Genomic DNA, 11,103 nt, shown 5'->3' on the forward strand with positions numbered 1-11,103 from the left:
GATGGCAGAGAGACAGGAGACAGGGGAAGATGGCGAATGTCGCAGAGCGCAATCAAATGGTCGCTGCTGTTGCCAGGAAACAAGAGAAAACTCAGATGCCCCCCTGTCCTCAGTTGTCATTAGCTACATGGTGATCACACGTGTGTGTGTGTGTGTGTGTGTGTGCGCGCGCACAGAGGGACACACACAAACACACACGCACACACTCGCACACATGTCCAAGTCTATACATTACACACCCCCATATCTTCTTTCTCTTCAAATCCATACATTTGTAAACATACCATCACATACAAAGGTGGGTTTCAAGCAAACCGTTTACACAGCACAGCCAGACAGGGAAAACACAAAACAAAAACACCATTCATATGTATCTATTCTCACAAGAAAGGAGAGGCCTTGTATATAACACACACTAGCCTGCCCCAGAGACTAAATGCCTGAAGTCTGTACTGTTGATTACACTACTGGTCAGTTTTATAACAATTCCAGAACATGCTTTATAATAGCAGTATGACACTGTCATCATGCCAAAAATAGTGGTAATTGATATACTACAAAAACAAAGTGCTGCCATCATTTTGACATCTGTGTGTGTCATCTTGGGGTCAAATAAACCACACTTAAAGGTCCCATATTATAGTTATTTTTCAACAAGTCAAAATAGACCTGTGGGATGCACAAAACATGTCCCTGAAGCTGTTGATGCAAAATCCCCCTCAGATTCCACATTATCGTCAGTTCCATTCTCGCCAGTTTCAGTCCCTTCAAGGCTAGGCTGTTTCAGGGGCCTGTTGCCTTCAGTCCAAATGAGCTGAGACTGGCCTCGCCCCACTCAGGAACTGATTCCATGTTTACGTCAAACTGTCAATGATGTCAACGGGCGACATGGTCAAAAGCCAGGGGCAATGACGAAGGCACAACGATGACACGGCGATGACATGACGCTGACACGGCAACGGATGATTCTCCACCAGAGAGCCTTCAACTGCCAGTGATGAAATGCAATATGTCATGGAGGAATGATAAAAAAAGTGTGACAAATGTTCTGTTTTAATAGTAGAGTAGCCAAAATGTCTGCTAAATACAATAACCATAAATAGCAGAATCAATTCATGTAGATGCCTGTTATTGATGTAGCCTGGCTAATGCCACCATATCTCAAACCAGACATTCATTTTCTCATACAGTATGAGGCATGGTTTAAGAATGCCCGGAACCGTTTATTGGCGCTACAGATGTTTATCAAATGTGTCATAGGCTAGCCAGTCGTATCTATTAGCCTATACCAGTGTTTTACTGTAATACTTCAAAGCTACATTTAATAAATGAGCCATTTTTCAGTAGTGATAGGTGTGTAGACTTGAACAACAAAAACTGAATTTGGTTCTTAACCAAAATACTTGCTCAAGCTCAATGTGTTTGGCACTTGCAGTGTGTCTAGATGCACCAGAGACCCGAACGGAAGTTCAAACGCACAGAAAAAAATGAGTTTTGGGTAACACTTTATATTAGCACACACATATTCACCAGTAATTAGCTGCTTACTAACATGTATATTAGTAGCATACTAGCCATTTGTTAGTCATTATAATTCACTAATTAATACCTTATTCAGCAAGACCTTATTCTACCCTTACTAGACCCTTAATTAAGAATTCCCCCTATGTAAGCTCCTAATTACCCCTTATTCATAGTTATTAAATAAGTTGCTGCATATGAATTATGACCTAAATATGCATGGCTCAGTATGGGGCTTGTAAGGTGGTAGTACCACAAGAACAGTTATTCACACCGAATAGTACTTATCAAAGATGGTCTATTCAAATGGAACTAGACACTAAACCACCAGTGCTAATAGTGTACAAATAATTAAGTCTTTGTAATGCCAAATATGTTCCCTATTCTAAAGTTGTGTCTTTGTTCACATTTAATTCACAATTCATTTGGCACTTATTAACCCCCATGTGTTGTGTTCCCTAAACTAAAGTTGCCTCCTTTTCACACTTATTAACTGTATTACAGCACATAGTAGGCTACACAAGAAGCAGACAGCTAAGTTAGCACAAATACAAAATATATAATGAATACGAGATAGCGAGAAAGGCGAACCTGGATATATTTGTATGCTAACTTTCTTGGCTCCTGAGTACTCAAAAGTCTCAAACTCAAAACTATTTTTTTAAGTGTGAAGGGTCACATAAATAAGACTTCCGGTGTGAATAAGTTGTGGGTTTGCTATTTGGTCTACTGTATGTTGTATCAAATTCTCTGTTTTTTTCCTTACGGACAGCATATTATTCTTCCCTACTGACCTCAAACAGCAGAGCTAAGGATTGAATCACACCAGATTTCTCCTTTAGTATGAGGCAGTATACATACATGGGGGTTAATAGTGCCAAATTATTTGTGAATTAATAGTGAACAAAGATCCAACTTTAGAATAGGGAACATATTTGGCATTACAAAGACTTAATTATTAGTTGTTTGTACACTATTAGCACATGTGGTTTAGTGTCTAGTTCAGTTTGAATAGACCATCTTTGATACGCATTATTAGGGGTGAATAACTGTTCTTGTTGTACTACCACCTTACAAGCCCCATACTGAGCCATGTATATTTAAGTCATAATTCATATGCAACAACTTATTTCATAACTATGAATAAGGGGTAATTAGGAGCTTACATAGGGGAAATTCTTAATTAAGGGTCTAGTAAGGGTAGAATAAGGTCTTGCTGAATAAGGTATTAATTAGTGACTTATAATGACTAACAAATGGCTAGTATGCTACTAATATACATGTTAGTAAGCAGCTAATTACTGGTGAATATGTGTGTGCTAATATAAAGTGTTACAGAGTTTTGCATAATGTGGCACCTTTAAGATGCTGAGAACTTCTCCTCCTTTTGGCAAACTGTTGATTTAAATCACCATCGGCCAGCAGTGTCCACCCCTCCACAGCGCATCGCTGGCCGTGCCACACAAGGCAACACAGTCAGTGATCTAGCGCCAACTCTCCTCCCCTCCTCCTCCTCCTCCCCTCCTCTCCTCTTCCCTTCTTTTTCATCCCTGCCCGTCTCACTCCCATGTGCCCGTGGGCAGGGTGGTGGCTGGTTCACAGCAGGCATGTCCCCTTATCTGACCACAGCCAGCCATCTTTCCTGTTTACTCCGTGCTGTAGCACATCAGTCCCCAGAGACCACAGACCAAGGCAGGTCGCTTACTGGATAAAGGAGACATTTCCTGCAGGGGGGGGGGCATTCGGTCTCTCCCTCCATCTTGTGGTCCCTTCGATCTGGATTTGAGTGTGTGTGTGTGTGTCTGTGTGCGACTGTGTGTGTGTTGTGTGCGTGCCTGCATTCTGTGTGCGTGCGTTGTGCATGTGTGCGTGCATGTGTGTGTGTGATTGTGTGTGTGTGATGTGATGTCTGTATGCAACATCCTCGACTACCAATTCAGTGCTTCTGCTAAAGCTTCTGCATCTCAAAAAAGTGGATATGTGTGCAGCTTGTTGTCCATGGCAACAAACATGTCCACTGCAATTCCCTTTCTCATACACACATGGAACACACACACACACACACACACACACACACACACGGAACACACACACTCACCCACCCACCCTCTCTTGGTCTCTCTCCTTTTCTTGATCTGTACAGAATGTGCGTGTGTGTGTGTGTGTGTGTGTGTGTGTGTCCACTGCTGCCTCTGCTCCACTTGCTCAACTGTGTAGAGTGAACGATGGGCTCTAGAAAGCTCCTTCACGTGCACTGCCATACTTGACCATGACGAGCAGCCCAGCGATGTGATCCATGACCAGATGGAGGCCACACTGCCGTCTGAGAGAAAAGAGTATCTCTATTCTGTGGCACCATTAATGACGAGCTTCTCCCTTTGTGACCGAAAACGGTCTTCTTGCCAAGTCCACCTTCCCATTCGTTTGTTCTGTTTGTTGGCTTTGCTATTGTGATACTGCTTCCCTTTTTAACGGCTTGACTTCAATTCATTGATCTGTCTATCTGTGTATATGTATATTTGTTTGTTTGTTTAACAGGCTGGTTGTTGTGTAACTAAAGATTGTTTTGGACATACCCTTTGATCTACCCTGTAAGCCATCAAATTACACATCCTTTTCTGAAACTACTTTATTGTCTTGGTAGATAAAAACTGTAGACCTAATTACTTCACTGGGGATGTTAGGAAACATTGTGCACTAGGAGCACTAGGTGGTAATGTGAGGAAACACTGCCACCTAGTGCTCTTGTTGTGAAGTGCACTTCAGTCCTTTCCCACTTATTGTTTCCTGCTTTAGTTCGGAGTCATGGCAAAGACCCATTGTGGCTCTCCAATCATTCCCAAAAAGCCAAAGAGCAACTTTTCAAAAAACAAGTTACAGATACAAAACAAACAACTAGAAAGCCTGGAGAATACACACACCAGCACATCTCCCTAAGTAGGCTATGTCAAGAATCAAACAGTCTCCAATTCCTTACCTTAACCATACACCATCTGGCCAAGGCCTGCCACTGTATGGGCAGACCAGCAGTTCAGGCTAATACAAGGAGGCATTTACAGGGTGGCCATGGCAACAGGGAGTACTCTGGCACCTTGACCAGACGGACATTGAGGACACTCTAACGCCCACCCAACACACACACACACACACACGCACGCACGCGCACACGCACACACACAAACACACACACACACACACACACACACACACACACACACACACACTCATGCGCGCGTTTCACAGCTGCTGTGGCCTGAATGGTGCGTTCTCTCTAGATCAGTGACAGATGAGGCAGACAAAACCACAGCGCTGCGTTGCCACATACTCCCTGTGTGTTGTTGACATGTAGCCTACTACTATGACAACAATTCAGCTGGAGACCAGGCAGCCCTGTGAATGACATTGTTTTTGCCTCCAGTGGCGCTTTTGTCTTCCTGCAAACTCCAACTTCCTCATATTGTGTCTTAATTTTGCTGAGCTTACGACCCCCCTCACCACATACACACACACACACACACACACACACACACACACACACACACACACACACACACACACACACACACACACACACACACACACACACACACACACACACACACACACACACACACACACACACACACACACACACACACGCACACAACCCCCCGAGGACCGCTGGCCGTCCATCTGGAGTCATACTCTGATAACAGATAACAAGCTCAAGGCTCCACAGTACCCGCAAAGCACATCAACCTACAAGCAGTCAGATGAAATGTACAAGTCAACAAAGGCAGCCTTAATGAAGCTTATGGTCTGAATTCTTTCAAATGAGTTGTAGCAGAGGTAACCTATCGGTATGTTCAAGTCACTCTTGGTGTTCCTAATTTTCGGGAGGGAGTCTGAGAAATGCACAACAGTCAATATCTACCTGATAATAAACATGTAGTTGATTGTTTCGGGAAAAAAAAAATTGCACCACATCAACGCTTTATGTTAAAGATCAGAAGAGATATTTGGACTTTTGAGTAAATGTCCACAGATCTGTGTGCAGCCAAAAATCAACACCCCTCTCAGCACCAATGTTTATAGCAGTGGATGTGTGTAAGCAGACTGTGGCCTGATAGCTGACAGATTCGCTGAATCTGAATCTCAATGTCTTCCCTCACTGACTCCCACACTTTGATGCCTGATCCTGCTAACTTGCTCAGGGCTCAGGGCTGTCCCACCGTGAAATGGTGAAGTATGTGAGGGCTTGCTCACACCCTGTCTGTGCCCTTTCCACAAATTGCCATTTATGCACTTTACTCAGGGGAATCACCAACAATTCATAGCATTGTGACGTGAAACACATGGTTACCCAAAGGGAGCCTGGAAGCTTGCAAAAAAACAAAAACAAAAAACAACAACGATAACAAAAATCAGTAAACAGCTGCCATAAATGTGTTTGCACATTTATGATGCTGTGAAATTAATGACATGAGGCAGGTCCCATCCCATTCCTGTTATTAGCATTTTGAACCCAAACAGTCTCTCAATCTCAATCAGTTATCTACAGATGGGATGTCAGTCTTTGAGGATTCAAGACTGTGACCTTGGGGGGGTGAATGAATATTCAGCCATAGCCTTGCTCCTGTCCTAATCAACTCTGCCCGCACCCGGGCTGCTCTCGTCCCGACTGCCTCTTGCTCCAGTCCTGATCAATCCCACCAGCACCCGGGCTGCTCCTGTCTCCACTGTCTCTGCTCTGTCTGAGGGGCTCTAATTCACTGCATGACACAACAGGCTGCGATATGACATTTGGATGCTGATATCAGTGGAGGGAACAGGGGAATAAACTTAATTCAGGTTAATCTGATCTTAATAAAAAAGGTCTAGTCTACAAAGCAACCAGAGGATACAGAACAGTTTTCCAATACTTCCAACTTCCAGAAGCAGAAAATGACCAGCGTGGTTAAGTGTGTTTTTTAGCGAACACCTGCAGCAGCCATTTTGTCTTGAAAATTTTCCACTGCTGTGGTGCGATAAGGAGCCTACCCCGAGTTTGAATCTTCTCATCTGGGAGTCAGTTTTAGCATGTCCCCTCCAAGGGCTCTCCAGCAGCCCACTGCAGATCTGTTTTTCACTGCTTCAGAATTAACCATTAGCCATTATGCCTTACTCGCTACTTATAAATACATGGGCGTCAAAAATGGCACCACACATCTTCACATTTGTCTCAGTACCAAACTCCATTAGGAGAAGAACTCACATCTACACATTTCAATTGAGCCTGTAGGATTTCAGAAACTACACCATCCTCATGCAATGAGAATAGTGGGAATATTTCTGAGGCTAAGCTCCCTTCTGCTTTCAGGCACTCAGATGTGAAAAGAAAGTCAAACAAGACAGCAGCAGGCCGGCGTTCTTACCTTCTTCTCCGCTCCGTCTTTGCCCCTGGCTCCATTCTGGTGCTCGCGGAGCCCCTTGTCGGTGCCGAAGAGCTTCTTGGCCCACTCGTCCTTCTGCGTGGTCATCCGGTGGGGCGGCTGCGCGGTGGCGGCCGCCACGATCTCCCCCGGCGCCCGGTAGCGGTCGGCCGGGATCTTGCTCATGGGCGGCGGCAGCGTGCTGCAGTTGGCGCTGGACCAGCCGTCGGTGGACTCGGCGTACGACTCCTGGTCGCTGCTGTGAGCGTGCTGCTGCTGCCTCCAGTCCCGCAGGACGTGCCCCGGCAGCCAGCGCTGGCTCCCCGACACCCCGGCACTCCCACCACCTCCTCCTCCTCCTCCACCTCCTCCTCCTCCTCCTCCTGCTGCTGCTGCTGCTCCTGCCGCTGCCGCTGCTGTCCCCGGCGCTCCGGCCGCTGCTTTCTTGGAGTAGTGCGAGCGGGAGGGATGGCCCTGGAGCTCCATCCTGGACGAGACGCTGAGGTGTCTGGCGGAGAGGGGCGGCGCGTCGGCCAGGTCGGACAGGGGCTCGTGCCGGTAGCCGTTCCTGTGAGCGGCGGGGGGCGGGGGCGGGGGAGGTCCGCGCGCCGGCTGGGGGAACTCCCAGGGCCCGGAGGGGGCGTGGCGTCCGGGGGCGTTGCCCCCCAGGTCCACCAGCAGCACGCGGTTGCTCTTCTCCTCGGGCAGGAAGTTGCCGATGCCGCTGTCGCTGTTGCTGCTGGTGCTGTTGTTCTGCTGCGCGTCCAAGTCGCCCGCCGCCGCCGCGGCGTTAGCGTTAGCGACGACCGCGGCCCCGCCCGCGCCGTTGTCCAGGAAGGCGCGCGCGCGCACGCCCTCGATGGACTCGCCCATGTCGCGGTAGAGCACCGACACGAACTGGAGCAGGGGCTGCGAGGTGGGCGGGAACTCCAGGCAGCCGCCCGTGTCCGGGTCGGGCGTGCAGTCGAAGCCGAAGCGCCGGCCGACGCTCTGGTGGACCTTGTGGTGGCACAGCTCGGGGTCGACCAGGAACACGTGGCACGAGGTGCGCAGCTCGGCCTCGTCGGCCTCCTCGCGCCGCCGGTGGTGGTGGTGGTACTCGTCCGTGGCCTGCATGGTGACCAGGCCGAAGAAGCGGCGGTCGTCCGGGCACACGGCGCTGAAGGCCAGCTTCTCGGCCGGGTAGGTGGCCAGCACGTGGCCGCGCTCGCTGCGCAGGCGCACGCAGTCCAGCATGACCTGCAGCAGCACCAGCGAGTGGACCTTCTGCTCGGCGCGCAGACGCCGCATGCAGCCGCGGATGGCCTGCAGGCTGTCGCTCTCCAGGCTGCCGCCGCCGGCCGACGCCAGCTCGATGGAGCCCAGGTAGCCCACCACCATGCCCACGTTCAGGATGTCGTCTCCGTCCCCCCCTCCGCCGCCGCCGCCGCCGCCAACGACGACGTCGGGCGAGTCGGGAAGGACCGCGGCGGGAGACGTCGGCAGCTCCACCTCGAACACGTCCAGGAAGACCGAGTCGTCGGCCTGCAGCACCTTGGCCAGCTCGTCCTCGGACAGCAGGTCCGGCTGGCTGCGGTGCCGGCGGGTGCTGGGGTAGGGGAAGGTGTCCGACTCGGACAGCGGGTGGCGGGGCTTGCCTTTGGGCTTGCTGGTGGACGAGGACGAAACGGCCGCCGCTCTCTCCGAGCTGCTGGACGAGTGGCTGGAGCAGGCGCCCTCGAAGATCATGCTGAAGATACCGCCCGACTGCATCTCCGCCACCACGCGCTCCGCCCGATTGATCCCCAGAGTCTTGGAGTCCACCTTGGGCCGTGTGGTCCACGCGCCCCTGGGGTCCTGGTAAGCTAGCTCTTCGTCACTGGAGCAAGAGTCAGCATGCTGATGGTGATAGTGAGGGTGATGTGCGTGGGAGTGGTTGTGGTTGTGGTGATGGTGGTGGTGGTGGTGGTGGCGCTGGTGGGTCTCTGCCACTACCAGGTGCAGGACTCCAGTGCACCGACCAATCAGCTTCACCACGTCCTCATGCGAGGCCTTGGACACGTTGATGTCGTTGACGCTGAGGATTTGGTCCCCAGCACGCAGGCCCATGTAGTCCGCAGGGCTGCCTTTCAGGACGCAGTTGAGCACGCACGGTGACTGGCCCGACAGCGTGAAGCCGTAACCGCTGCGGCCGCGCGCTACCTCCACTCCACGGACTCGCGTAACGGGCTGAGAGCTGGCCCCGCGCCGTTTGCCCATATCTTGTTGCCTGAACATGGTCTCTTTCAGCACCGCTTTCTTCTCTCTTTTTTTCGCTCCACTGACGAGACCTTCACAAATGCGGAGCAGAGGAACTAAATGTAACGCCTGGTCGATATCATCGCCCTCTGTGCCAACGCTGCCCCCACTACGGCACAAGCATGCTGGTGTCAACTCGCGGTTTCACAGGGCACCTTTGGTAGAAAGAGAGGGGGGGCATAAGTGGGGGCACAGTAGTACAGCGAAAACAGGAATGACAGAAAATAACTTAAAATAACATACATTTGACAAAAAGGTAGATGACAAGAATCGTGTCAAATGTAACAGCACATCTTTCTGATTATTTCCATATGACCGTCTCTGATAACGTTAGCAGCGGTTTATGAGTAAAGAATGAAACTGCATGAAATCACCCGTCCCTTTTGGAGGATTGGTTAGGATAATCAAATGATTTTGCGTGGATAAAAAATAAAGCTAACACAAATTCTGAAACAAAACCTTGCATAAACATTGATTAAAGTTCGGTGATTGAATAGATGCAGATGACAGCGCACTAGCTCAATGATTCACAGGTCAGCTGCCTGTAAGCACAGAACTTCAGCATCAATATGCACAGCACGTTTTATTCATGTAAATCAGTAACTAGCTATTAGGTTAGCAACTTCATTTAGTTTTTGTTCACCAACTGGGCAAGGTTGATTTCAATACACATTTGGCGAAATACATGAATTTGCACGTTTGCTCTGTCTTGCAAACAATAGCTACATCCGATGGAAGCTGTATACTACGTTGTGTATCTATTGCATGAGTGAACGAAAAACTTCATATTATGCGAATTTGGAAACTTTTCTTCTCAAATGCATTAGTTGAAATTCGTGCAAAGAAATGCATCCACTCCTGCTTGACATTCCTGTCCCGCCTTCATTTTCCCCATTGTAGGAATGTGTACGCGTCAACCTGTGTAACCATGACATCCAAATGTCAACTAACTTTTTGCTTGCCCTATTGGTGCATATTGTTGTCACTCCTAGTGGTCAACCCCTTCAACTAATGACCAAGTTAGTCTGAGAATTGAAGTAAAGTCGTATGATATTCCACAGGTGTTGCACGTACTTTACAAAAGTATTCATAACTATACATGCCCCGTGTCTGCAAAACAAAATACAGACAGAGGAAAGACTGCAAATATGGGTCCTTGATACTCCTCTCATTTTCACCTGTTAGGCTTTTGTTTCCCGACCCTGCCAAACAGCTGGCCAGCGAGTAACGGTATTGTTGCAGTTGTCATAGCTGCTAATGGGACAGACTGAACACTAGCATGCAGTAGATATTCACACCATGGTTTGGTTTTCGGGCGAAAAAGCTTACAATGGATTATGTTAAATGCGATTAACTACAACGACCAGACTTGCAACACAACATATCACCAAATTCATGTTTATAGACATAACGCTTCGACCGCAAAAGCTAGCCAACATAGCAGTTAAGTGACTGAAACTTAACCCATAAGGTTTTATCCAAGACATTCCGCAGGGATCCCTTTTCGACAGACAGAAACTTTAACATCAAACTATGTATAGTTTGTCAACGTACTCAAAATGCAGAATAACTCAGATACAGAGTATTGTGACACATCAGCCTTACCGGACATTTCAGTGTTTCCTGGTGCAGAATCGCAACTCCTCACATCTCCTTATGGATAGCCGCTATCTTAGCTAAACAAAAGAAAGCTAACTAAAGGAGCCCGTGCTGGGATAGTACGCGTGTGCGTGCGTGCGCGCGTGTGTGGGGCAGTGCTTAAATCACAAGGAAATTTGGCTTACTGATCAATACATTGTTGCATTTTCTCTCTATGATTTCAATTGATTAGGCAGTGTTATTTTCCGAGAGAACGTTCTAGGATAGTAAACATTTATGCAAACTAAAAAAAAAGAAGAAAAAAAGAAAAACATGA

General features: G+C 48.4%; 1 protein-coding gene across 1 annotated transcript in view; it reads right to left on the minus strand.

Annotated features, from left to right (window-relative positions):
* The window catches only part of rgs12b (regulator of G protein signaling 12b), a 52,067-nt gene extending 41,168 nt beyond the window's left edge, over positions 1–10,899 (minus strand). Inside the window, exons 1-3 of the mRNA XM_062520506.1 lie at positions 10,794–10,899; positions 7,329–9,343; positions 6,915–7,226 (exon numbers count right to left, since the gene is read on the minus strand). Of these exons, the coding sequence (XP_062376490.1) occupies positions 6,915–7,226; positions 7,329–9,167 (2,151 nt within the window). The 5' untranslated portion in view covers positions 9,168–9,343; positions 10,794–10,899. The remainder of the gene's footprint in view (positions 1–6,914; positions 7,227–7,328; positions 9,344–10,793) is intronic.
* Between the last annotated feature and the right edge of the window lie 204 nt (positions 10,900–11,103).

This window comes from Sardina pilchardus, chromosome 2 (genome assembly GCF_963854185.1).
Source record: "Sardina pilchardus chromosome 2, fSarPil1.1, whole genome shotgun sequence".
NCBI lineage: Eukaryota > Metazoa > Chordata > Actinopteri > Clupeiformes > Clupeidae > Sardina > Sardina pilchardus.